Source organism: Lactuca sativa, chromosome 4 (genome assembly GCF_002870075.4).
Source record: "Lactuca sativa cultivar Salinas chromosome 4, Lsat_Salinas_v11, whole genome shotgun sequence".
NCBI classification, from domain to species: Eukaryota; Viridiplantae; Streptophyta; class Magnoliopsida; order Asterales; family Asteraceae; genus Lactuca; species Lactuca sativa.
This window is the reverse complement of record NC_056626.2, coordinates 245,681,569-245,709,220: the sequence shown is the minus strand read 5'-3', so window position 1 is coordinate 245,709,220 and position 27,652 is coordinate 245,681,569. Positions and strand designations below refer to the sequence as shown.

General features: G+C 36.9%; 2 protein-coding genes across 2 annotated transcripts; one reads left to right on the top strand and one right to left on the bottom strand.

The window, feature by feature from the left end:
• The first annotated feature begins 528 nt into the window (after positions 1 to 528).
• Positions 529 to 2,793, top strand: LOC111884902 (uncharacterized). The gene is made up of 2 exons (XM_052771110.1): positions 529 to 1,013; positions 2,661 to 2,793. The coding sequence occupies exons 1-2, from the start codon at positions 529 to 531 to the stop codon at positions 2,791 to 2,793; spliced, it is 618 nt and encodes a 205-aa protein (XP_052627070.1).
• A 15,883-nt stretch (positions 2,794 to 18,676) lies between these two features.
• Positions 18,677 to 21,569, bottom strand: LOC128133607 (uncharacterized). Its single transcript, XM_052771109.1, has 6 exons — positions 21,373 to 21,569; positions 21,253 to 21,289; positions 20,383 to 20,458; positions 19,259 to 19,382; positions 19,048 to 19,132; positions 18,677 to 18,916 (listed from the first exon to the last, which is right to left on the bottom strand). Exons 1-6 carry the CDS (start codon positions 21,567 to 21,569, stop codon positions 18,716 to 18,718), a joined length of 720 nt encoding a protein of 239 aa, XP_052627069.1. The 3' UTR covers positions 18,677 to 18,715.
• Between the last annotated feature and the right edge of the window lie 6,083 nt (positions 21,570 to 27,652).

The following is a 27,652-nucleotide window of genomic DNA, read 5'->3' as shown; positions in this document are numbered from 1 at the left end:
GAAGGAATGGCTCCCATACGAAGAATACAAGAAGGCTAAGGAGGAGAAATACAAGCAGAAAGAGAGGGGATTTTATCAAAAGGAAGAACGGGTGATGGAAAAGAAAGCAGATTTAGAAGAATTGTTCAGTAGATTCATAGTCGCGTCCGAAAAGACACACAATGATCACGATGCTGCAATACACGAGACCAGAAATATGCTAAGGAATCAGCAGGCATCCATTCTCAACATTGAGAAACAGCTGGGACAGCTTGCACACCAAGTGAACAAAAGAAGACCGGGTCAACTTCCAAGTAATACCGAAACCAATCCGAGAATGGAGAATGTGAATATGGTGACTTCCAGCAATGAAGAATTTTCACACATGCATAGAAAAGGAAGACAGAAAAGGCAAAAGAGTCGGCTCCAGCTAAACCCGACCAGACTCACCGAGTCCCTCTAATGGACTCGACGAGTCCATGCATAAATGACAAAACTGTCATTCCCTTAAAGCCATATAATCCCCCTTTGCCATTCCCAATCAAAGCCATGCCTGTTGTAAAAGTTGAAGCTTATAGAGCCTTCATGAAGCATGTTAAAGCCCTACAAGTCAATGTGCCATTTGTAGAAACAATGCTCAAAACACCCAAGTACTTCAACTTACTAAAAGGTCTCTTTGCTGCTAGGAAAGACTTGGCTGAAGTCGCGGAGATAATATTGAGTGAGCTACCCGAAAAGAAGGGCGATCCGAGGAGTATCATAATTCCGTGCCAATTTGGAAACGCATTTGTCACTCAAGCATTGACCGACTCAGGTGCAAGCATCAATCTGATGCCTTTCTCTTTCTTTAAGAAGCTGAATTTACTGGAGCCAAGGCCGGTAAACATGAAGATCCATTTGGCAGACAAAACAACAATTCATCCACGAGGCGTTTGTGAGGATCTTCTTATTAAAGTCGACAAGTTCATATTTCCAGTAGACTTTGTGGTGCTTGACATGGAAGAAGACCCCAAAATTCCGATTATTTTGGGGAGGTCATGGTGGTTGTCGAGGCCAACACAAATAATAACCCTAAATATTACACATCAAAATAGTGTATAGTGGTAAAGGGATCAAATCCACGGAGATTGGTTCAATTTATAACTCTATGAAAAATCTCTTTGTAAAAATACTTGTAAAATGACAATAAAAATAAAATAGGGGGTTTTGGTGTTTTGAAATACTTGAAACAAACTAGAATTAACTATGATTTAAATAGACAAATGCAACAAAAATAAGAGTTTGATGTAAATCAATAAAGGAGAGATGGTTGACTTAAAGTTTCCTCACTTTGACTTTTGATGAACATATCATTAGAATCCAATGGTGCAATACTTTGATTTAAATCCTTAATTTGGCTATAGCAATCCAAGGAGCTTGAGATTACCTAGACTTTTCTTAATTGTTGAAATGGATAGAGAAGCTCATAACAATTTCCTTAGTCAAAGTCACTAATTCCAAATAGCATGTAATTAGTGAAAGTCAACTAGCATTAAGAACCAAAAAGTCACCAAATCCAAGAGGGGTCAAATGCTTTCACCACCATGTTGGAGGAAATGTTTTTATGATTGTGTGAAGCAAAAACAACTCAAAAATCATTTGTTGCTTGCTAATTTGAGGATCATTTACTTAATCAAGAAATTAGCCAACTAATCACCACAAACATATTTAAACTCATGAATAAAAACATACTAGTAGTGATAATATGATAAAACACAAAACAATTCCATAAAGATTTAAGAACAAGTTCATGGATTCTTCAACATCCAACAAAAGTTCAAAAGATTCAACAAAAAGTCAACCAAGATTTGTTTAGCCAAGCATGGCTAAACTCAAATGAACAAAGTTAGATGAGATTGTACCAAACATTTGACAAGATTCAAGAGATGAAAAGAAGATATTCTTCAAGTGTTCTTGGCCTCCAAAAATGCTCCAAACTCCATAGAGAAAGTCTCAAAATCGGACCTTCAAGATAAGGCTAAAGAGGCACACCAAACTTCCAAAAATATAGCTCTTAGCAAAATCCCGAAATTGCCCTTGTCAGGAATCCACGCGGGCCGCGGGGAATCTTACGCGGGCCGCGGGCTCTGACGGGTAATTTTGGGCTTCTTCAAGTTTTGGGCCCCCACAGCTAATCCATTGGCCCAGTTCGAATCCAATCAACTCCTAGCCCATTTTTCTTCAATATTTCTTCAATTAAAGCCCAATTTGTCTATCCACATCACTCTAAACTTCCGCAAACTCCCAAATATTGATCTTGCACACTCAAGAATTCTCCCACGTCTTTCAAATTTAAAGCTCAATTCTTCCAAGCCTTCAAGCAATTGACAGGTCCACCCCATGAGTCACCTTCATAGCCATCAATCACGAAATCCCCAATTCCTTTCAAGCCCAATCGCCTCCTAAGAGTGCCGCCCTGATAGTTTCCAAGAAAATCTGCAATAATGCTCAAGAAACTATAAAGTACCCCGAAATTGTCATAAAAATAACAAAAGGGAAAATATGCATGGAAGTTAACTAAAATGCGAATGAAATGTACTAACATAAACTATAAAAAGAAGTAAATAAAATGAAGCTATCAGGTCATTTTTAAACATCGCATGTGCTTTAATCGATGTATGTGAGTCTACACTAATGTTAAGGGTAGGTGACGAGTCCGCAATATTTAGAGCTGTACCAGAAGCCAAGCAAGAAGAAGAAGGGAAAGAAGAGATCTCATTTATCGGTCTAGATGATGAGATACTACAAAAGGAACTTGCACTTTTGCAAGAATAAGATCCAAGCAAGTTTTTGCTACCTTCTGGAAAGGATGGAGATGTTAACAAGGACTTGGAGGAGATAGAAAAGCTACTGGAAGGAGCCGACTCAGAAAACACAGTGGAAATGGTGAAGTACGATCCGACTCGCCGAGTCACTCTCCTGGACTCGACGATTCCAGTCGAAATTGCCAACAACTTGGAGGACTTAGATCAGCTTGTTGCTAGTTCTCTGCATAAGCTGGACTTGGATATTTTCCATCATTCTTTAGAAGAACAAACAGCAGAAGGAGAAATGGACACGGAAGTTCAACATGTCCATATAGCATATCTTGATGCAATTCCGCTTGAAGATGAAGTAAGCACAGAAAAAGAGGAGAAGGCAAATGATAGGAGAGTTGATGCTGGTCAACCTTTCATTACCAAACCTAGAGCACGAACTTTCACAAGCTTTGAAGTAATTAAGTTTAAGGAAAAGGAGGTGCAAGAGAAGGTGAAAAAGAGTGGGGTGAAGAAGAAAAAGAGGAGAAGGGAAGCCCAAGCAGCTGAGGATGAAGTTGTAAAGAAGAAAAAGGAGGAATTAAAACGGGCTTACAAAAAGAAGATTCATGCTTACAAGACAGAGTACAAACCACAAAATATTAGGCATGCATTCCCGATGCTGGAAGATGACGAGACGTAGATGGGAAGGAGTCCAGCTAACGACTCCTTAAAAAGAAGCGTTTGGCGGGAGGCAACCCGTTATTTAGAGTTTGCTTTCTTTTATCTTTACGTTTTTTTTGTTTTTAGAAATCTAATCTTCCAATTCGTCGGACATATCTGGTTGAGAGTGCGTATGGACTAAGTGTGGGGTGGAGTAAATTTTCTAAGTAAATGGAAAATTTTTATAATTTTTAAATTGTTTGCAATAGACTCGCCGAGTCTGACCATGACTCGACGAGTCCATTCAGATTTCAGAAGAATGATAAAATCGCGACCAGACTCGCCGAGTCTGACCCTGACTCGACGAGTCGGTCTTATTTACAGAAAAAAAAAATAATTTTTACAACCGGTAACTATGGTTTTAACCCTAATGAAATCAGTTTTTTTTTTCACAACTCACTCGCCGTGCGCCTCCCTCCCAACCTTTTCTCTTAAGCATTCATCATCTTCTTCAATTATTCTTCAAGTTTTTCAATTTCCATCTCAAAAGGTAACTGGTTTCCTCCTTTATTCTGTTAGAGCAATGATTTTAAGATGATCTATGGTAGTAATTTCATATAATAACCGATTTTTAGTTATATTGAATTTCTAGGGTTTTGATTTTACATCAGTTATGTTGTTTTGGATGATTACTATTGCTCTAATACCTTATAGACATGCCCCTGGACAAAACCCTTAAGTTAATTTTGAGTTTTCATGGCCGGATTTTGACCGACTCGCCGACTGACTCGCGCAGTTCTTGCGACTCGCCGAGTCGTTCATGGACTCGACGAGTCGAGTCGGCGACCCAAGAGTGATCTGTTTTGATAATTTTCTGTGTTTTCTGGGTTTTGTGTTCTTTGTGTTGCAGGAAAATGTTTCACACGAGGCAAGGTTCCAGTGGACGCCAAGGAGATTTTCCTTGGTTAAATTTCCATCAAATCGAATCCGCTTCAGCCATGACGAGGTGGAAGAAGAAATTAGCCGAAGTTAGAAAGAAAGAAATTTATGTGCCCAACAGAATTGATTGGGGTTGGTTGCAAAGTGTGCGTTATGAAAAAGAGTTGGCTTCCTATCTTTTAAAGGAGTTTACTTACGAGGGAGAGACGATGGTTTGTGATGGGTGGAGCCGGATCTTTCGTATTCAAGAGCCGGTGTACCGGGAGCTTTGCCTGGAATTTTTCTCCACGGTATCTTTTCGTGGGGGAGATGACTGCTATCACCCGACGAGTGTCAGTTTCTGTCTTGGGGGCGAGTTTCATCAGTGCTTCGTGGTTGATCTGGCTTGTCGGATGGGTATTTATGACCGGTCATTGGTCTCGACCGCCATTTTCCACGCATTTATGGAACGCTCTCACAAAGTGTTCCCCGATGGAGTAACGAGCACGGGTTGGTGGAATACGATTGCCAACAAAGTGTACATTCCGAAGTTAGCCCAGGAGGGAAGCATTCGGTCGCCTACACACCACCTTATTCATCGCCTTATTTCCACCACCATTAACCAAAGAAAGGATGATGACAAGTTTTCTAACCTTGATGTCTTTTACTTATGGAGCATTATCACACCCGACACTTTCTGCAATATTCCTTGGTGTTTAGCTTCATATTTGGCAGAGGGTGCGGTCAAAGACCGCAAGACATCGAAGATTAATGGTGGAATGTTTGTTACACGACTCGCCAATTCGTTTGGGTTGATGACCCGTGGCGCGTGGAATTTGATGACTATGATTCCTACCCCTCCATTCAATCCCATTCTTTTTAGGAGGGCTAGGATCATTGAGGACTATGGTGGAGGTCATTATGCTATCCCGCATGATGATCCTATTGTTGGTCCTGAGGCGCCGGGAAGGAGGGTCCGATCGAGGCGTGAGCGTGATGTAGAGGAGGAACCACCGGTGATTCCGGTAGACAGTGATGAAGTACCAATGGATTGGTACAATGTTGAGATGAGGCGGTTACAAGATCAAATGGTGCGGGGTATAAACTTTAGCAATCAATCCCACATTCGACTTTTTGACCACTTCAACATTCCGCATATCGATGGTGGTAACTTCTCGTATATTCCGTCGTGGGATGAAGTGATCAATTCAAGAAGGAGTGGCGCGAGTGGAAGTGGAGCGGGGCAGGAACATGACGATGAGGATGACGATTAGTTCTGTGTGTTTTTATTAAACAATTTTTATTTTTATTTTTGTTTTTGTTCTTATTTGGTGTGTTTTGGAATTTGTTAAGACTTTTACTGTTATGCTTAATGTTTGATTGCCTTGATGATTTTCAGAATTGGATTAGGAGTGCTTGCATAGAAGGGTTTAGAGTCATAGAGTTAAGAGAGTTATAAAAAGTGAAAGAGAGAGTCAAGAAATTAGGGAAGCGTTAGAGTCAAAGTGTCGAGTCCGGTCCTAAGGGACATGAGCGAGTGAGTCTAGAAGTGAGGAGAAATTTTGAAGATTTATTAGAGGCTAGAACCAATGCAGAATATTATTTTTTTTCGTCCAGCGGTCTACTCGTCGAGTGCACTAAACTGACTCGACGAGTCGCCTTGTATTCTCACATATTCGAAACTGTCCGCGCTTATACTCTACGAGTCGCATATATGACTCAACGAGTCGTTCATTTTTATACTAAAAGGACTGCTGATTTGATGCTGCTAAGTGTGCTACTTGACCACTTATTCTTCCATATCGATTCTTTAATATCTTACACTATTTTCCCTGCATATTTGGAGCTGCCACATGAGATTTTGACACCCAAGTCATGGATGAGTTGTTCCCATGGTTGAAGTCAATTGAAGATGGAGCTGAAGAGAAGAGTATCAACCTATCGACTACTACCCCAGGGGAGTTTGTTCCAATTCTCTCTATATTTGCATTTTTATTTTTTGCATAATATGCAATGAGGGCATTGCATAAAATAAGTGTGGGGTAGGGGGTTTGTCACATATTAGAAAATTTAGAATCTTAATTTAGGCTAATTTTAAAAAAATTTGCAGACCAAAAATATTACTTAGGACTTAATTTAGAAAATTTTGGTAAAAGCAAATTAGGATTCCATGTTAGAATTGTGTTGATGATTGCATGAAAACCCAAATGTTTAGTTGAGCCTATACACGTTCTAGTGCATTTGTGGCTTCCTTACTCCAGTGAAATCATGGGACAAAAACGTGACCCTGCTCAGCCTGAGGGATGCAATATGTTTAGCAGCCTAAACCTGAAATGTATCCAGGAAAATTATTATCGTTAGCCAATAAAGGTTGAGGTTGAGCGCCCCTGCTTAAGCATGTAGGTTTTTGAGTGAAAAAAGAGAGGTACATGTAAAAAAAAGAGAGAGAGAATTGCAAGAAAAGTTTGAAGAATTTTGGAGCAAATAAAGTTAAAATAAAGTGAAGATCAAAAGATCAAAATTCCAAGAAATTCAAAAAGTTGAAGATACCAAAAATCAAACAATAAAGGTGGTGAATTCAAAGAGATCAAAGACAAATTATCAAAGAAGTGAAGAATTCCAAAAAAGAGCTCCATAGTGGTATCATAAATTGTAATTCTAGATTATGTATACTTGGATTGCTCAACTAAAAATACCTTGAGGGTAAAAGGTTTTCTGCGGATGGATTCGGAGGGTTGCATAAAATGAGCATAATTCGGGGTGAGTGGGCGAATGTTTATGAGGATTGTGAGTATTTGGAGTATGGGGGTACTTAGGACATTTTTAGACACAAATGCATGTGTTGCGTTCTTGGCATAATGGTTGGGTTAGATTGGAATTGTCATATGTGATTCTAATATGTTTAAAATTCAGTTTTCCTTGGGGGCAAGCAAAAGTCAAGTGTGGGGTATTTTGATATGTGCATATTTAGTTCATATTAAGTATAGATTTTTATTCATTTATTAGCTAAATTATTGCATTTTATGGACAAAAGGTACTTAAAAGTGGTTGAATTATATTTTCAGTCCAAAAATGAAGCTCGAAAGCAAAAGGAAGCAGGAGAAGAGGTTGAGAGCTTGAGAATGGAACAAAGAATAAAAACACTAAAAATAACACCTACTCGGCGAGTAGGGTCGACTACTTGGCGAGTCCAAGCGAAGATTCGAGAAGATAAAGACTCGAGATCCTAGAGACTTATCACAATACGGGGACTGAGAGATGGACTCGAAGAGTCGGCACCTGACTCGACGAGTCGATTCGTATATATAAAGATAACTCCCCAGAACGATGGGAGAGAATTCTGGAACGATTCAGAAGAGTTCAGCTACGATTAAGAAGTCAGAATAACCCTAGAAGACGAAGTTGTAAGTTAGAATTCAATTTCGAAGGAAGAATTGAGGCAAATTTCATCACTCTACTTAATCTTTTGTTTTGTCATTATGGTTAAACAATTAGACTCTGTTCGTTTGATGTTATTTACTTCAATTATGAGCTAAAACCTTTAGACTTCTGTTTGGGGATACAAAATTGATACTATGGTTTGATTATGGTAGGATTAATTCTAAGTTGGTGATTTTTGTTATTTTAGCTTGCTAAAGAACCTTGTGTGTGAATAATAATTAATTTTCTGTTAATAGGAAGATAATTGATTAGCATGAACATCTATTGATTATCAACCTCATATGTTATGTGACCACTTTATCATATGTCTAGGATTAATGAACAGGAAACTAGAGTTAATAAGAAAATTGAGTAAATTCATGTGCAAGCTTATGTGATGACCATCAACAATAAGTTAATTAAAAGATTAAATTAGTTAACGATTTCAAGTCTAAATTAACCCGAATAATTAATCTAGTGAATTTAATTAAATTAGACAACTGGCAACTGTTTAAGTTAGTTTATTTGCTAAGGATTAGTGTAGTGAATGTGAATCTAGTCACTTGAATCGGTAACCAACAAAAGAATTAATCCATTGCATCATTACCTTGAAATCAACCATAGGACCAATTGACTTGAACTAAACAGAAGTTCCTTCCCATTATCGATCTAGTTAATTCTTTGTTTTTCTAAGTTTTAGATTAAGCAATAGTTAGTAAGTTTTCTAGTCTTGTAAAACTAGAGAAACCCCCTATTTATTAATTAATTTAGATAGAATTAGTTTTTAGTTTTAATTTGTCGTTCCCTATGTTCGATACCCTACTTATTTAACTATACCACAATTGATAGGTTCACTGCCTTTGTGTGTTATTTATAATTGAAAGTAGGTTTAAAACTAAGTGAGTTTTCACACATCAGTATGGAAAAACACTACTACATTTCGGTCTTTAACATTTAAGGCTACAACACATTTTAAAAGGAAAATATTAGATTTTTCTGGAGTAAGCAATACTTTTACAAAGAAAGGATTTCAACATCTCATTCCAAAAACTTATGAACTCACCAACTTAATTGTTGACACTCTTTCAAAACTACTTGTATTTCTCAGGAAATCAGTAAATCAGGTAATTAGCTGCTTTTGAGGATGGGACGCTAAGGCATCAAACATTTCATTTTTGTCAACATAATGTAATTGATTTAGAAACATGTAAACTTATACGATGGTGTAACTTTTTCAGTTATATTTTTGTTGGTTGTGTTTTACTTTGAGCATTGTGACATCCCCGATTTCACGGCCAGAAAAGACTGATTTGTTTATGCTTTGTTTTATAAAATCAGAGTAATCTTTTGATTAAAAGAGTTGCGGAATTTGTTCCCAAAATAAAATATGATAAGAATTTTATCCAAAACATTTCTCAAAGAGAATGTATTTTCATTAAATAATAAAACATCGGGATGTCATGTTCGATACAGACCAAAAGCATAAACAATATAAAATAAACCTTACAACAGTTATTTATAACTACTGATCTATAATCCAAAATCTCTCGTCAAGTCCACCAACTTATACCCTTGTGCCATTACCTGTAATGCAAAGAAAACTGAGTGGGTCAGGCTTGGGAGCCTGGTGAGCATATAGGGTTCTCAACCCACAATAATACATTTATTATATTCCATTATCAAACAATCAACCCAATTAGTCATCCCCATTATCTTCGTTTAATCTTCCCAAAAGATATTATCCTAAGGGTCATCTCCTATATCATGTTTACCTCTCATATCCTTACATCTTATTGATGGGTTTTAGGCATAAGAACAATCCTATGTGCTCATACAAACCCTAATGCTTGGATCTAGGTTTCTCTATTGTACATGCTTTGAATCCAAGACTAATAAACTTAGATCTAACATATTATAAACTGAATTAGGGTTTATAGAATTACCTTTGATTGTTATATAGCAATAACAATCAATTCCTTGCTTGGATTGGCTTCAAAAGCTTAGTGCCTCAAGTGCTGCACCTCTAATGGAGTCACAAACACCTTATGCAACTTGGATGAAGAGGAGAAGAAGAAAGGCTGCCCAAAAACGACTAGAAACCCTAGAGAATTAGTTTTCCACGTTTTTGGGGCCTAAGGGGTCCTTTATATACTTGTGTGGGCTGCTAGGGTTTCAGTCAAAACCCTAATGGACAGCTTAAACTCTAAGCAGCCCATGGAACCTTCTGGATAAAGGCCATGGACGAAAATATGATGGCTTCCATCATAATTTCGTTCACCCCTTATTCCCTTAGCATTCCTTAGCCCAATAACTCAATTATCCAATAATTGCAGTCCAGTCCCCTAAATTTAATTAATCTCTTTTAGCCACAAAATTAATTATCAATTAATTCTTGACTAATACTAATTAAACAATATGATTTATCCTTTAATATATTATTCTCATAATATATTAATAAATCATATTTAAACCTTTCTCTCCTTAATTCATCCTACATATTGCTATGGTGAAGGCAACCCAAAAGGACCATGCTCATAATCGGGTCAAGTACATACCAAAATAGTTATGGACTTAGACACTAATCCAATAGTCTCCCACTTGGATAAGTCTAATAACTATTTTCCATATGACTTCAGAACCTAATCAGCAATCATAGCTTTCAAAAGCCGCTGTCAACTCTGATCTTATTAGATAGCGTGTCCTCTAGATAAGGGATTATATATTCCTCCATTCTCAAGATATCGTATAGACAAAAGACATGAATTTCAATCATTCTCTCTATATTGTTTCCCGACTTCCGATTTATGACGACAGATAATAGACTACAATTGAACACATCAACTTAGTCCCGACTTGGCCAAGCACTTAGGTGTCATCACTAAATCATCGAGAGGCCCACATATATCGCTTTTATCCCACTTTGGGTAAAAGGAATGGATAAACTTTGACTCAAATGCTCGCTTGCATTTACTAATCGAATCACACACAACAATAAGTTTTATAACACCAAGTTACTGGTGCGTTTACTTATTATCAATGTGCAACCAACCAACAAATAACAACTCACATGTCTCGGTTTCAAGAATATACAATATTATCGTCTCACTAATCACTCGTGATGAAACCATGAAGTGATCCAAGTGAGCGTGGGTTTAGTCCAATACTCTAATCTTATCAAAGCACTCATGAATTCTGTAGCAAACTTGTGCTATGTCTAAACCTTTCAGACAATCTACAGACTCTTCATGACAGTCTTCCTTCATACTTACTTCCAACGTATGACCGACTGTGGATGTTTGAATAACCTAGTTATTCTGGAAGTCAAAACATGCAAACTGAAACATAACAATAATACTTAATCCTATATGGCCCCAAACTTGTGAGAGTAAATAAAACACTTCTATTTATCCACCATATTGATTACTCATTATTTATCATTTAACATTTCGGATAATCAACTCATTACTTGAATTACAACAATTTTCCCATGCTTCAAGCATGCACACTTTGTTTCCTATGGTCCTTACTTTGTGAAATAGATCAATTGAAAAACTTTTCCAGCGATGCTCATTTCACAATTCCTTAATCCTAACTGTTAGTGTAAGAACACAAGGTTCTTGCCACTACTAGAATATGCTAGATTCTAACATTTTATGCAATGATTCTTTTGTAATGTCATAGCACAAAATTCACCAAGACTTGGCCAATGAATTTACAAAGTACTCTATCAGAAATTGTTACAAGAAAATTCCATAGATGCGAAGTCTCACATTCAAAGTACATTCCTTTAAACATCCTTCTTGCATAAAAGTTTCTAATCTAGACATAGACTCTCAACATCCAACTCCCAATATGGAAACATTTCCATATTTACCATATGACAACTTATTCTTAATAGAATCTTATCTATTCATAATAATGTCGATATGGTCCATCCAATACCATACTTCCAACTACTCACAAGCGACCAATCCCCAGTGAACTTTGGATCGTCCTTTGATAGTTGTTTAATTATTTTTTAGTCAAAACTGATTCTAATCTTATTTCCCTCTTAATGCGCTAGACATTTGGAAAATTTTAGAATGGTAAAATATTATAGCATTTGCAATCGATCCTATACCCGAAGCATATGGGACACGATGCATAATGTCCTACATAAAGATATGATACTTTACCAATCTTTTGCCATAATATTTTATGTGTCATGTTCTCACAATTCGAACTATGAAGAGAGATGCCGAAATCATAATCGAATTTTAAGAACACACAATGTACCCTTTGACTGAAAATATTAAAATTTCTTAATCTAAGCTTTAGATTTTGAAACGAAGTATAATATTCTCTCCCTTAATTATAGCAAAACAACTTTTCAACCCATGCAACTTTGCAAATTTGAATCTTTGTTTTTCTATAATTAATATTGCTAACTTGCAATACTCGCCATAATAATCATACAATCATAACACTTATGCTCCCACTATCATGATGATTATTATCATATAAGCATAACACTTATGCTCCCACTAGCTTTGACATGTATTCAGAAAACAAATGAACTTCTAGAAAACAATGCCTATTGAATTTCTGAGATTCATATTTCTAATATCAGATGCTTCGATAAGCCTTTATCTAAGCTTCTTAAACTTATACACGTTTTCCTTAGATAGCTCATATGTGTGTTTAAACAATTTAGAACTTATGTTACTAAGTTCCAATTGTTCAAACTAATTGCCAAATCTCACAATTCAAACTATGGAAAGGGATGCCGTAACCATAATCGAATTTGAGAATACAATTTTCACAATCGCTATCTTCTTAAAATCTTTCTTAGTGAAAGCATTTCCTCACATTCATTTTCATGAAGGAGGGAATCTTATAACACTTAGATTTTATGGTGTATGAGTTCCTATCCATGTGAATTTGCCAAAACCAAAGTTTGTGACAAATTCAACCTCATATGGACTGAACTTTCTTAATATTGATTTCTTGCCTTATGGTAACACGAGTGTCCACCATGTCTTCCAAGTAGTTTGGTAATTTGTCCTTACATATCAATGTATTATCCATCGACTAAGGCTCTAGTATGCATTCAAATGAGAACTCATAGAACTCACATACACAATTAACTCAATTGGAATGGCATAGAAACAAAATAATGTCAGCATGACAGGTTGTAAACCTCAAGTCGTGCGCTAGTGATGATCTATAAGGTTTATTCTTGATTTGTTCTTGAAACCTTTCAAGACCATTAAGACTCCCACTGACTCCTTGATATATAAGATTCTCTTGTCAAGAAACATTTCTTGACAAAGAAAATATTCAAGAGTTAGTGTAGTTCTTATCAATACAAAAACACTTCACATAATTGGTCCTAGTTGTTCTTTGTCTTATCCAAGACAGCACAACTTACCAATTTCAAATGTGCAAGAATAAGAAAACTTTTCCAAGTTCCACATTTGATGAGTGTTATAAACCTACTTAAGACTTTTCAATCAATGTCACAATCTTGACTCTAAGACTTGATATTGGAACGAAGTATGATTGACTTATTGATTTAACCATTTCTACAATACTCGATTCCTCTTCTTAGACATGCAATTGCACTAAGACTCACTTAGAGGATCTATTGAGACATGGTTCTTAATCTTTAAGACTTATCATAAAACACAATAAAACTCCCTTCTTCTTAGAAAAGAGAAACTTTTATCTTTCTGCCTAAATGATTCTTCTTTATTCGTTCTACTATTCATTGAAACCCTTTCAATCAACTCAGAATTACACTTAATCTTATAAGTATAATCATATTTACTAAACTTTAGTAAATCATGAAGAATATCTTTGCCACTCTTGTGGTGGACTTGATCAACGCACAACCTTGTGTACTTGATCTCCTTGTCCTTCAATTGACACTTTGCCAAAGAATTAGTCTAAGTTTCCCAAATGTGAAAGTTTTTCATTCAGCATACAATACACATTGCATGATTCCAAGTTTCTGTCCAATTGAAACTTGGGCGATGAGAAACTCTCCCTATTTGGTAAACATTTGATATTTCCACAAATAACATAATTAAGAATCAAATCCATTTTGCTAATAATAGAAGTACACAAACATCAATTTTTCATATATTTCATTGCAAGGATAAACAAATAAGATAAAAACCAAAATTTATTTTATTCATAAAAGCAGCGGAAAACATGTCCTTACAATGCAAAATTCAAATGAAAAACTATGTAATCATATACTCCTAACAATTCTATCATAACTCCCTAAGCTCAAAATCTGATCTTCGAATTCATGCGATCGAAATCCATTTCTTCGTGATCAGACTCATCTTGTTCTTCCATCAAACTTCCTCTCTTTTCTCTAATCCTGCAAAACATGCCAATGTAATCTTATCACATTATGAATAAAGAATAGGAATTTAAATGGAGTTAGATAGTGGATTTTATACCTAAATTAGAGTCATACTTATCGACTCTCCTATCTCTTAGATTCTTCAGGTCCTTCGGGCAGCTTCGTATCCATTGCCCCTTCCCTTGGCAGTAGGAACAGGTGGTGTCCATGGAAGCATGGTTGGTTGAGTTATAAGACAAATATGCTCCATTACTTCGCCAAATCATTTCTGATTCAGCAGCAATAAGCATGTAAGTCAAGTCAATGAGGGTTGCGTCAAGTTTCATCATATAATACTCTCTTATGAACTTATCATATGATTCAGGGAGTGACTGAAGAACCCAGTCCACAGCCAACTTATTTGAGATAGACGCACCCAACATAATCAACCTATCAATGTGTGATTTCATCCCTAGGATGTGAGCACACACGGGTTTGCCATCTTGATGTTCCATTTCCAATAGGGACACGGTGATCTTGAACCTTTCAAATCTTCGATCATTAGGGTTAGGGAGAACAACGGGAGGAAGAGGAGGAAGTGAAATCAAGCTAGTCCACAGTGATCCTTCACTTTGAATCAAGCTTTCACTTTCATTAGGAACACTTTTTCCTTGGGATTCGGGAATACCACGGTTAGATTCAGACATCTACAAAATGGGAGAAAATTCAAGTTAAGTTGATTGAGTCCATAATAAAACACCCAAATGAGTTATTAAGGCTAGGATCCAACACAATATTCTACAACCTAGAAAAGGGATGTCGTAATCTAGTTGCAAAATATTTAAAGGTAGGTAAATGACGATTTACAAATTTCCACCATGAAAAACGAAAAGGAAGATTAAGTTTTAAATGCATTGAAACTCCTAGATCTCTTTGAGATTCATTGAACTTTTCAATGGCATGTTTAATCTCGATTATGCCCTACTATTTGTGACTGGGATACCGAGGATCACAAATAAGGTGTGAATAACCATACGAATCACGTGGTGCACCCAATGCTACAATCACCTAATCAATGTGCCGATTAGCCACACATGCTCCATTGATCTATGACAAACATCGAGTCACCCTTCGCTACCAATGTCATCCCCAAATTAGTGTGTCGGTTAACCATACACGCTCCACTAACGTTTGACAGGGGTACGAAGTGTAATTCTATGGATTAGCATACAATTTCACATTTTTCTTAAAGTAACTATGATTTGGGAATTTGAAAAAGCATTTAGTTACTTTGTACTTCATTATACTTATAATGGAAGGTTTCTGTCCTATCCTACCCGTTCGGCTAACGACCCTCCACTAGTCAAGAGTGCGGTGGGTAAGAGTGGATACCCATTCAATCGCCATTTTATAGGTAATTTCCTTAAACACCCCTTATAGACCAGCTTCGTGAATGAGGCCTATTAACAGTAAGACTGACTGTTTACTCATACATATATAATACTAGACTTTTAATGTTATATATAGTATAGGGTGTATTTTACACTTTTAAAATACTAGGTGGTTTAACTTAGTAAATTATACTTTTAATTTTAATTAAATGTAAACCAAAAACTTTATGGGTTTATTAAATCACTTTTAATTATACACTTTAATTCATTAATAAAACCATAAGGGTGTGATTTGAACTTTTCAAATTACTAGGGTTTTAGAATTTAACATTTCAAAATTAAACTTTTAATCAACTTTTAAATTCCAAAACATGAGGGCAAGTTTTGAAACATTTCAAAACATTAGGGATCAAACAACAAATAATTCAAATTAAACAATTAATTTCATAATTATCTATATTTGACCTAATCTTATTTTAGTTATTAGATAATTACCAAATAACTTTAAATAATCCATATTTATCACATAAACAACCAATATTTAAAAGATTTGAAATTATCTATTGTTTTGGCAAGGATAATCATTAATTTAAGATAAAAAATCGGATTTTAACTTCAAAAACGAATTAAGCATCAAATCCAAGTCAAAACAGCAGCTAAATCCCGAAATACCCTCTGCCTGACGAACTGACTCGCCGAGTCAGACCTGGACTCGCCGAGTAGAGCCAACTCGCCGAGTCCAGATACTGACTCGCCGAGTTGTGTCGGGCAAAGGCGAAAAACTCGTTTTTCAGTAAATAATTCAACATAGCATCACATACAACAGAAACCAATCAAGGCTCTTATACCACTGATGGGTTTTAGGCATAAGAACAATCCTATGTGCTCATACAAACCCTAATGCTTGGATCTAGGTTTCTCTATTGTACATGCTTTGAATCCAAGACTAATAAACTTAGATCTAACATATTATAAACTGAATTAGGGTTTATAGAATTACCTTTGATTGTTATATAGCAATAACAATCAATTCCTTGCTTGGATTGGCTTCAAAAACTTAGTGCCTCAAGTGTTGCACCTCTAATGGAGTCACAAACACCTTATGCAACTTGGATGAAGAGGAGAAGAAGAAAGGCTGCCCAAAAAACGACTAGAAACCCTAGAGAATTAGTTGTCCACGTTTTTGGGGCCTAAGGGGTCCTTTATATACTTGTGTGGGCTGCTAGGGTTTCAATCAAAACCCTAATGGACAGCTTAAACTCTAAGCAGCCCATGGAACCTTCTGGATAAAGGCCATGGACGAAAATATGATGGCTTCCATCATAATTTCGTTCACCCCTTATTCCCTTAGCATTCCTTAGCCCAATAACTCAATTATCCAATAATTGCAGTCCATTCCCCTAAATTTAATTAATCTCTTTTAGCCACAAAATTAATTATCAATTAATTCTTGACTAATACTATATAAACAATATGATTTATCCTTTAATATATTATTCTCATAATATATTAATAAATCATATTTAAACCTTTCTCTCCATAATTCATCCTACATATTGCTAGGGTGAAGGCAACCCAAAAGGACCATGCTCATAATCGGGTCAAGTACATACCAAAATAGTTATGGACTTAGACACTAATCCAACACTTATTTCCTTATGTGTTTGTTCCTAAGAACTTTTCCTAAGGATCATCGCCTGCATCATATAGACATTACTAATTCGGGGATCACTCCCTCAATATGTGACTAGTAAGGGTTAGGGTATCATCGCATGAATTACATAGCCACAACATCGCCTGGACTCGTAAATCATAATAAGGGTTAGACTATCATCGCATGAATACACAGCCACAACATCGCCTGGACTCGTAATTTATAATAAGGGATAGACTATCATCGCATGAATACGTAGCCACAACATCGCCTGGACTCGTAATTCATCACCTATCTATCATCACCTAATTATCATCACCATTATATCCTCACCTGTCTCTTATCACATTCTTTCAACACACATCAACTATTTCATCTACCCATGTTCTACCCAACATATTTGTAGATATAAATTACATATATAGTTTAAATCATTTAACACCCATATAAAAACATCAATTCCAAGCCCATCTCAAATAGACAAATAATATATAACACATAGCACGTATTTCATATCTAATACTTTATATTTATGTGTTAGAAGAGAGTAACCACACACTCACTTGATCAGAAGATGATCGGACAGCACTACGGCTTGTAAAAGTAGTATTCTTCTGTAGATCTGGAAGATCTTCACAAAAACCGGGCTCCTCACGGGCAGATCTTCAACTCGGGAATTTCACTTCTCGGGATCTTCGGGGCCTCGGGACTTGCTTCGGGGATCCGGAATGATACCGGGGCTTCTGGATAATTCTTGCACGAAAAACGATCACTACTAGAAAAAAGGCCTTTTACGACGCTCATTGCGCGTCGTAAAACGCTCAGACGACGCGCAAATGCGTGTCAAGGAAGGCCCTGTCATAAAGAGAGACGACGCGCATTTATGACGCGCATTTACGACGCGCATTTACGACGCGCAGTTATGACACGCAATGCGTATCAAGGAAGGTCCTGTCATAAAGGAAGACGACACGCATTTGCGTGTCGTAACCTTACGACGCGCGTGTTTATGACACGCAATGCGTATCAAGGAAGCCCCTGTCAAGAAAGGCCATGTCATAAATGAAGATGACACACATTTTTGCGTATCATAATTTTAAATGTTCTAAAAAAATATTTATATATTTATTAATTTTTAAATTAAATTTGCATTTAATGTCTCATAATAGAAATAAAATATCATATACAAAAAATACAATCCATTGCATAAAATTTAATGTCATACAATTCTATTTTTTACAATATCTAAATTTGCATCTAATCTACTCTCTACATCAAATTCCAACTAAGTAAAGTTGCATCTTGCCTTTCATAATTCTTTAAGACTAATGCTCCAAACAGATGTTATATGGATAAGAAGTTTACATTGGCCCATCTACTCTGTGTTTCATACTAACAATTGAAATGAAGAATGCAACACTTGCATTTGCAGCGTCTTATCTCTTTCGGCTTGAGCTTTCTTTTCCTCTTTTCCTCTTGCAACAAAAAATTACCAAAATCAGAATCACATAGAAAAGGCATATTGTGATTTCTTACATTAAACACCAAAATCATAACTTTTGTGTGCAAGTTACTTATTATATCAAAGATAAAACAAGATTTTTGATTTTTGACATACAGTAGAAGCAAGTTTAGTTTTAAAATAATTACCAGCAATTGCTTTGGTTTGTGCAGCAACAACTTCCATGGTGGTTCCAGCTTCTCGTTGCTCAAGAGTCTCCCCAACACAAGCAATAACCTTCAAACCTTGAGATAGTGCGTATGCAACCTTGTCTCCAACAAACTGAATGAAACAAGAAAAAGAAAAAAAAACTTTTTCAGTAACTTGCATACAACACTGATTAAGATGTTCACAAGGAAAAGTGTGAATTGATTTGAATAGGCTGAGTAAAATCTACACAAGGAAAAGGGTACCTCATTAGTTTCATTCAATAGGGCTCTCCTTTCAGAGTGACCTAGGATGACCCAAGGGACACCCAAATTGGCAAGCATCTCAGCACTGTAAATATAGAAAACCAACTTCAGTATTTAGTAAGAATCAAGAAGAAGAAATCAGACATAGGAAATTGAAAAGTTTTAGAAAAAAAAAGGATGGTAATTTGATAAATGACACTTTGAAACATACCTAACCTCACCGGTGAATGCACCACCCTTCTTAACCCAACAATTTTGAGCTGCAACTTGGATTTCAGGCCTCAATTCACTTTTAACAGAGGTAAGAAACACAAAAGGAGGGCTCACCACCACCTCTGGTATGAAAAGTACTCAAAGGGCATTTACGTAATTTCACTTATTTATGGTCTCTTTATTTTACCCTTTGAAATTATGATGATATTTCAGGAAGTCATAACAGGAGCTGGCCACTCCAGTGCTATTGATTGGTGGGCAGTGGGTAAGCTTATTAATTTTCATGAATTAAAATTTTTCTTTAAAATATACACCATTTATTTGAATTACCTTCTTTTACCCATTTCAATACTTTAACTAATTTTTTATTATATTCTTTTTTTTATTTCATGTATTTTATTATATGAGATGTTGTATGGTGGTACACCATTTAGAGGAAAGAATAGGCAGAAGACATTTGCTGATGCAGTGGAATCCCCTCTATGTCCTGAATCTTTGACTTCACAGTATCAATGTTCTTTGAGCTCTCCACCTCCAACTTTATTGTCTTCCCTGTCAAAGTCTTAACAAAAACTTGCATATATGATTCAACAATTGACAATCAGCTAAATTTTCAGTCAATAAATAGGAATTTAGGAAAATACAGAGCTTAAGTTAATAGTGTGTAATATAAATGAAAGTAATTTGAAGTTACTGATTGATTTTGAATCATCCTACTTGTGTGTTCCAGATTAGTAAAAGCCGGAAGAGAATAACAAAATGACAAGAATACACTTTTGAATAACACGATTTTACCTAAAATAAACTTGGCCAAATCAGATACAGAAATGAATGAACAAAACCTAAGAAACTCTGGTGTAAACTAATATGGACACACAAAGATCAGTCAATTATGTGTGATCAAATGAAAATCAAGTCAATCGACACAAGTATTTGTGTAGAACAATTGAAATGAGAAGTGATCGAATAAGATTCGAATCATGATCGATGTAGATACCTATAGGAGACATCGGCTTGGGACATGATAGGGTGATTGTACACAACAACTTTATGGTCCTCCCAAACTCACAACCAACTCCAATCTAGATCCAATTCGGATGTGATGATCTGTTAAAGTCTTACCATCCTCGAGGATCTTTCCATCAATGATCAAAATCTGTTGATGCCATGGAATCCCCTCTTTCTTCTGAATCTTTGCCTTCACATCACAAATGAAAGGTCATATATGATTCAACAACTGACAAATAGCTACAATCTGTTAAAAAGGGTTAGGTCGTATGTGTCTAAATTCCAAATTTTATCCCTGAACCATATTTCTTAGATGAGATAATTTGAGATTCAGTTGTTAAGATCAAATGGCCAACATGGGGAATCAACAACGATGAATAACAAAAGCAGCCACAGCCAAAAGGTCACAAACATTTGGAAGAAGAAACTTGAGGAGTGGATTCATGGATGACGGCTTCTGATAATAGCACTTAACTTGAATTTAGATACAATAAGTGTTAGGTCAAAATGACATTGTGAGATTTTTCTGTCAACAACTCAACATCAATGGACAACATGCAGAGACAACAACCATGAATAACAAGGTAACACAGTAGTTAAGAATGAGGTGGCAACATCTGATAACAGCAACTAAGCACAAAGAAAGAGCCACATCAACAAAGGATGCGATTACAGACAGTGAGATGAAATGATAGGAACCTACTGAACCATGAATTAAACAAAAGAAGGAGCCACATCAGCAATAGATGCAATTAAGGCTTACATGATCATACACATATACCATGAACTTGTATTTATCTCTTAAAACAAAGTATTATTGATTAATAAGACATAATAAGAAAAAGAGTAAATTAAAATACACAAGTACCTTTGGTGGAAGACCATTCTAGCCACTAATCCTACTCCCAAGAACATTTTTTACATAACATTTGAATATGCCATGGGACTTGGACTTCATGGCGCAATCTATCAAGCTCATTAAACCCTTGATTTGGCAGCATACTTGAAACCCTCACAATATCTGAAAAAATAAAAGGATTTGAAGCAATTAGTTAAAAAGTGGTAGCATGAAATGATTTAAGTTTCATCTGATTCATAAAATACTTCATCAATTCAACTTCAATGATGAGGATGAAGAGGGTGACTTGTTCCAGATCTTGTGCAAAAGACATGATTGCCCTTGGGTTTAAGCCAGGAGCAGTTTCAGGGAAGGCAGCAGCTGCCTTTGCCTTTGGGTTGAAGGCAGAGGATGGAGGGTGACTTGTTCCAGATCCAAGCAAGAGAGACTCTACAGTTGCCATATAGCTCGCTGCTACAACTCATACACATAAAATCGTTGTCATATATGAATCCAATCGTTGGGTGATTGAAGGCGACGAGGCTACGTTTGCTTCTTAGAGGGAGGGGGAGAGAAAGTAAAAACAAATCTCACAAATTAGAGAGGTTATCGAAGCCAGTAAGGGGAACACCAATGAAAAATCCAAGGGATTATTGAGAGAAAAACTGAGTTTTTTTTGTTTAAAAGCTATCGAAGTATCAATGAATTTCCAATATAGGAGAATTCAGAAAGCAGAGAGATAGGTACCTGATTTGACTGGAGAGATTATTGGGAACAAAGGGAAGCCAGCGCGTATACGGAGGTGATGACAATAAATCGATTGACTGATAATTTGAGAGAGAAAGAGAAGACCCACTTGCTAGCGATTTGGATGAATAGCTGGCTTAGACTAAGGTATTTGAGGCTGTCGATCAGTTTTAGGAGAGAGACTATGAACGATATCTATGGTATAGAAGAAGAAGAAGACGGCGACGACTTGACTTTCTTGTTCACAAGATCATGAAATTAAGTTTTACCTAGTATTTTTTGGAGAGAATCGCTTGAATGTGGGGTGAGAGAATCATGAAGACGAACCTTCAGAGAAGATGGAGGAGTGTAGGAGAATGGGGGGAGAGACGAAGCATCGAATGGCTGAAAACCATAGTAATAGTTATAATTCTTAGGGCACGCTATTAGGGAAATAAAGATGACCCAAGGGCAGAAATTTGTGGAGAAAAGAATGTTGACCTCCGTATGGCTGCCATCTAGTAACAACGCTATTGATGCCATTCCTTCCATTTTCGACTGTTCATCCTCCACTTCCTCTACTGCTACTTCTTCACCATCTTCTATTTTTTCTGTATTTAGACTTGAGAGTATAATTAGGGCTTTTTCTAACAATTTCAACATCGAGTGGGAGATATGGTGGTTCCAGTAGGTAGAAGTGAGGGAAGAAGTAGGCAGCAGGAGGGGGAAGGAAGGAGCGTCCATAATTTGGGCAAGAGGGAAAGGAGAAAAAAAAGGAAGGCAGGATTTTTAATTTTTTCAGAATTTCATTTCCCCCTACTGTTAAAGGATGGAACGCGCGTTCCATTAAAAATTATAAAGCGACATCCTTAGACGACGCGCAATTTATTATAGGTGCCCTCCGTGTTTTTTTTAGACACTAATTTAAGGGCGCGCAATAATGCGTGTCTTCTATCCTTAAATTTTTTGAAGAGATGACACCTTTTTAACGTCACTCTCCATTGCGTAACATAAATCAATGAGTGTCGTGGTTTGCGCGTCGTAAAAGGCTATTTTTCTTGTAGTGGATGCAAAAACGCGAGAGAAAGAAGAGAAATGAGCAAAGGAATAAGGCAGCCTCGACTTCCTTTTATAAGGGATGGAACTTCGAATTACGCTGGGCGTAATCTTAGGTTACGCTGGGCGTAACCTGGATAAGCCCGGTGACTCCCCCCCTTGGATAATATCGAAATTTTATAATTAAATTTAATATCGAAAATATTTAATAAACTTCAAAAATTCATATCTTCCTCATACGAACTCCGTTTTCGACATTCTTTATATCCACGCATAGGTGAGACTACGCTCTACAACTTTCGTTTAGACTCCGTCGGCTAATTTTGAATTTATTTTTATTATATTATTTTAGTAGGTCGGGACAGGAAAACTCCGTTATAAATTCATAACTTCTTCATCCGACGTCCGTTTTCGCCTATCATTTTATTGTTTCACTACAATTAACGAGATCTTCGATTTTCGTTTAGATTGTTTCTGCTAAAAACCGCTCGATCTCAAATCGAGTATTCGGGTTGTATACCGCTAAGTAGAAACTTAGAAAAATCATAACTTCCTCCTATGAGGTCAGATTTGGACGTTCTTTTTATGCACGCTCACGGTTTAACATATTCTAAGACTTTAATTTAGATTTCTAAGGATAAATATCACTCTAACGTAAATTCACTTTTTATGTCGCGCTGTGTCGTGCCGGTTCTGTCGCGAAACTTCGACAAGTCATAACTTCTTCGTTATAACTCAGATTTCGGCGTTCTTTATATGTACGGAATCCTTGTAACATATACTACAACTTAGTTAAGATTATTCATTCTAAATAATACTCTATCAAAATGTCATTTTTGACGCTTATCGTCTCTAAATTGACTAGCCCTGATCTACGGGCGTTACAATTATCTCCCCCTTAGGATGATTACATCCCGAAATCATCAACAAAACAGGATTCGTATACTGACTCCATACGTTATCTCTCCATCCTAAGTAATAACCGTAACTTCTATGTTTCCTTGAACGAGTGTTTAACTCTATGGCTTTCTTGACTACAGACGAGGCCCAAATCTTGCATCTACTTTTCGTACTATGTTGTACTTTAAATCATAACTTCAGAGTTACCAAATAAGTCCTTATTGTGGACTCCTTCTTCTTCCTAGGATAAATACTTTCCTTTATCTATTGTAATAGACCGTTGGGTTATGTCCCGATGACCTCTCATCATAGTCGGACTCGATTGATATGACCACTAGGGTCGGAATAACAACCATCTTACTAGTCACTACCGAAACAATGGTAATGACATACTTGAATAGAACGGAATCAATTACTAGCTTCTTGGTAACCTTGCAACTTCGCATGATCCAAGCGTGAGTCCTGTGCTTCCGGTAGTATAGATCTCTACTACCATTCACACCTACTCATACTCGTCCCAAGTATTGTCTCGCAGTTAACCAAGTCACCATACATAAATCATATAATCATTCAACACATCAGATAACAAAACCAGGGTTTATATTAATTCTTGAAACTATTACAAAAAAGTTCAAGTTCACCCTATACTATGCCTCTAATAGGCTACATCATAAGTTACTATTCGCACTGCTACTTCATAATTTGATCATTGGATATAAAATCCTCATCCTTGATTCGCTTCGTCGAGGATCATGTGGAATGCCCTTGGCTATGGCGGTATGTTTTTCTTTGCAGCTTTGTCCTTCTTTGGGCAGTTCTTTGAAATATGACCACCATCTCCACATTCGTAACACTTCCTATTGTCGAACGTACAATCTCTGGAATAGTGACCGGTCCTACCACACTTATAGCAGGTCACTTCTCCATCGCATCTTCCGAAGTGCTTCTTCTTGCACTTTTCACACCACTTGGTTTCATCTTTGCCTCCGGATTTCGAGAGTTTGGTTTCTTTGTCGATCATTGAAGATCCCTCGTGTTTCCTTTTCCCTCCAACTTCAACTCTCTCTAGACCCTTTTCCCTTATTTGGGTCTCAACATTCTTGGCTGCCCAGATGGCGGCTTTCAGAGTGGTTGCTTGCTTGACTATCGGACCAAAGTCCGCTGGTAATCCATTGGCAAACTTGTTGACCTTGGAAAGTTCAGTTGGAATTAGGTATGGAATAAGCTTCATCTTCTCTGTAAAGCTTGTAGCGCACTCAGTGACGCTCAATTTTCCCTTTTTCAGATTCTGGAATTCATTGTTGATTTCCAGAAGATCCTACTCAGAGCAGTATTGCATTTTCATTTGCACCACGAACTCTTCCCAAGACATCTTGCTAGCTTCCCCCTTGGGCATCTAACCGGCCAGTAACTTCCACCAGCTCAGTACTCCAGATTTTAACAGAGGAATTGCAAGAGCAGTCTTCTGTCTGTTGCTACACTCGCAACTTTCGAACATTGTCTCCATCTCGGAGATCCGGTCCATGACTTGCACTGGTGTCGGGCTCCCAGAAAGACACGGTGGTTTGGATGCCATGAAATCCTTGTACTTGCATCCATGTCCGTCATTTCCTCCATCCTGGTTGTTTTGGAGAACTATTGGTGGGTTGGCTTGACCAACGGTCCCACTGTAGTTTCCTCCTTCAGACTGCCCTCCATTTACTTCGGGCTCTTCAACTTAAATTGACAATTCTTCGCGATTCTGCCTAATCAGACGTCTGGTTTCTTCCATCTGATGATCCAACATTGCTTGGATCATCACTTGAACTCTGGCCATTGTCATTGGTTCAGGCGCTGCTGCTACAACATGTATTTGTTCAATCACTGGTATTTGATTCCTGTTTTCATCAGCATTTCCAACTCCACTCCTCGTTCTCACCATTTTTGATCTATACACCGAATAAGGTGAAATTAGATCCTCATTCACGATAGATATTCAAATCATCCTTATCACTCCGAAACGTTTACAAGCTAGTTCTAATATCGTAGACGCACGTTTAGAATCCTAAACATATAAGGTTTCCAGATCCGGTCGGCAACAGACCATAGATCCGAACAAATAATATCATATATGGCAAACATATAACATTTAGCACATAAAAGCATTTTAGGCAATTTTCCTAAAATATACTAGTGCTCGTGTCTAAAATATGGTAGACACTCATCTCACAATCATCGCTTAGCATTCTAAGTTTAAGTCTAGAAATCCTACAAATTCCTAGTTCGCTTAAACTAATGCTCTGATACCAACTGTGACATCCCCGATTTCAAGGCCAGAAAAGACTGATTTGTGTATGCTTTGTTTTATAAAATCAGAGTAATCTTTTGATTAAAAGAGTTGCAGAATTTGTTCCCAAAATAAAATACGATAAGAATTTTATCCAAAACATTTCTCAAAGAGAATGTATTTTCGTTAAATAATAAAACTTCGGGATGTCATGTTCGATACATACCAAAAGCATACACAATATAAAATAAACCTTACAACACTTATTTATAACTACTGATCTATAATCCAAAATCTCTCGTCAAGTCCACCAACTTATACCCTTGTGTCATTACCTGTAATGCAAAGAAAACTAAGTGGGCCAGGCTTGGGAGCCTGGTGAGCATATAGGGTTCTCAACCCACAATAATACATTTATTATATTCCATTATCAAACAATCAACCCAATTACCCATCCCCATTATCTTCGTTTAATCTTCCCAAAAGATATTATCCTAAGGGTCATCTCCTATATCATGTTTACCTCTCATCTCCTTACATCTTATTTCCTTATATGTTTGTTCCTAAGAACTTTTCCTAAGGATCATCGCCTGCATCATATAGACAATACTAATTCGGGGACCACTCCCTTAATATGTGACTAGTAAGGGTTAGGGTATCATCGCATGAATTACATAGCCACAACATCACCTGGACTTGTAAATCATAATAAGGGTTAGACTATCATCGCATGAATACACAGCCACAACATCGCCTGGACTCGTAATTCATAATAAGGGATAGACTATCATCGCATGAATACGTAGCCACAACATCGCCTGGACTCGTAATTCATCACCTATCTATCATCACCTAATTATCATCACCATTATATCCTCACCTATCTCTTATCACATTCTTTCAACACACATCAACTATTTCATCTACCCATGTTCTACCTAACATATTTGTATATATAAATTACATATATAGTTTAAATCATTTAACACCCATATAAAAACATCAAATTCCAAGCCCATCTCAAATAGAAAAATAATATATAACACATAGCACGTATTTCATATCTAATACTTTATATTTATGTGTTAGAAGAGAGTAACCACACACTCACTTGATCAGAAGATGATCGGACAGCACTACGGCTTGTAAAACTAGTATTCTTCGGTAAATTTGGAAGATCTTCATAAAAACCGGGCTCCTCACGGGCACAGCTTCGGCTCGGGAATTTCACTTATCGGGATCTTCGGGGCCTCGGGACTTGCTTCGGGGCTCGGGAATGACACCGGGGCTTCAGGATAATTCTTGCACGAAAAACGATGCAAAAACGTGAGAGAAAGAAGAGAAATGAGCAAATGAATAAGGCAGCCTTGACTTCCTTTTATAGGGGTTGGAACTTCGAATTACGCTGGGCGTAATCTTAGGTTACGTTGGGTGTAACCTGGATAAGCCCGGTGACTCCTCCCCTTGGATAATATCGAAAATTTATAATTAAATTTAATATCAAAAATATTTAATAAACTTCAAAAATTCATATCTTCCTCATACGAACTCCGTTTTTGACGTTCTTTATCTCCACGCGTAGGTGAGACTAGGCTCTA

What these genes read in the sequence shown, in the direction of transcription:
- LOC111884902 (XM_052771110.1), top strand. Translation starts at nt 529, where the DNA reads ATGCCTGTTGTAAAAGTTGAAGCTTATAGAGCCTTCATGAAGCATGTT. An exon ending in ATTCCGATTATTTTGGGGAG is followed by an intron (nt 1,014 to 2,660) that starts GTCATGGTGGTT and finishes ACTAATGTTAAG; the next exon opens with GGTAGGTGACGAGTCCGCAA.
- LOC128133607 (XM_052771109.1), bottom strand. Translation starts at nt 21,569, where the DNA reads ATGGCAACTGTAGAGTCTCTCTTGCTTGGATCTGGAACAAGTCACCCT. An exon ending in AGTATGCTGCCAAATCAAGG is followed by an intron (nt 20,459 to 21,252) that starts GTTTAATGAGCT and finishes TGTGATGTGAAG; the next exon opens with GCAAAGATTCAGAAGAAAGA. An exon ending in GCATTCACCGGTGAGGTTAG is followed by an intron (nt 19,133 to 19,258) that starts GTATGTTTCAAA and finishes CTATATTTACAG; the next exon opens with TGCTGAGATGCTTGCCAATT.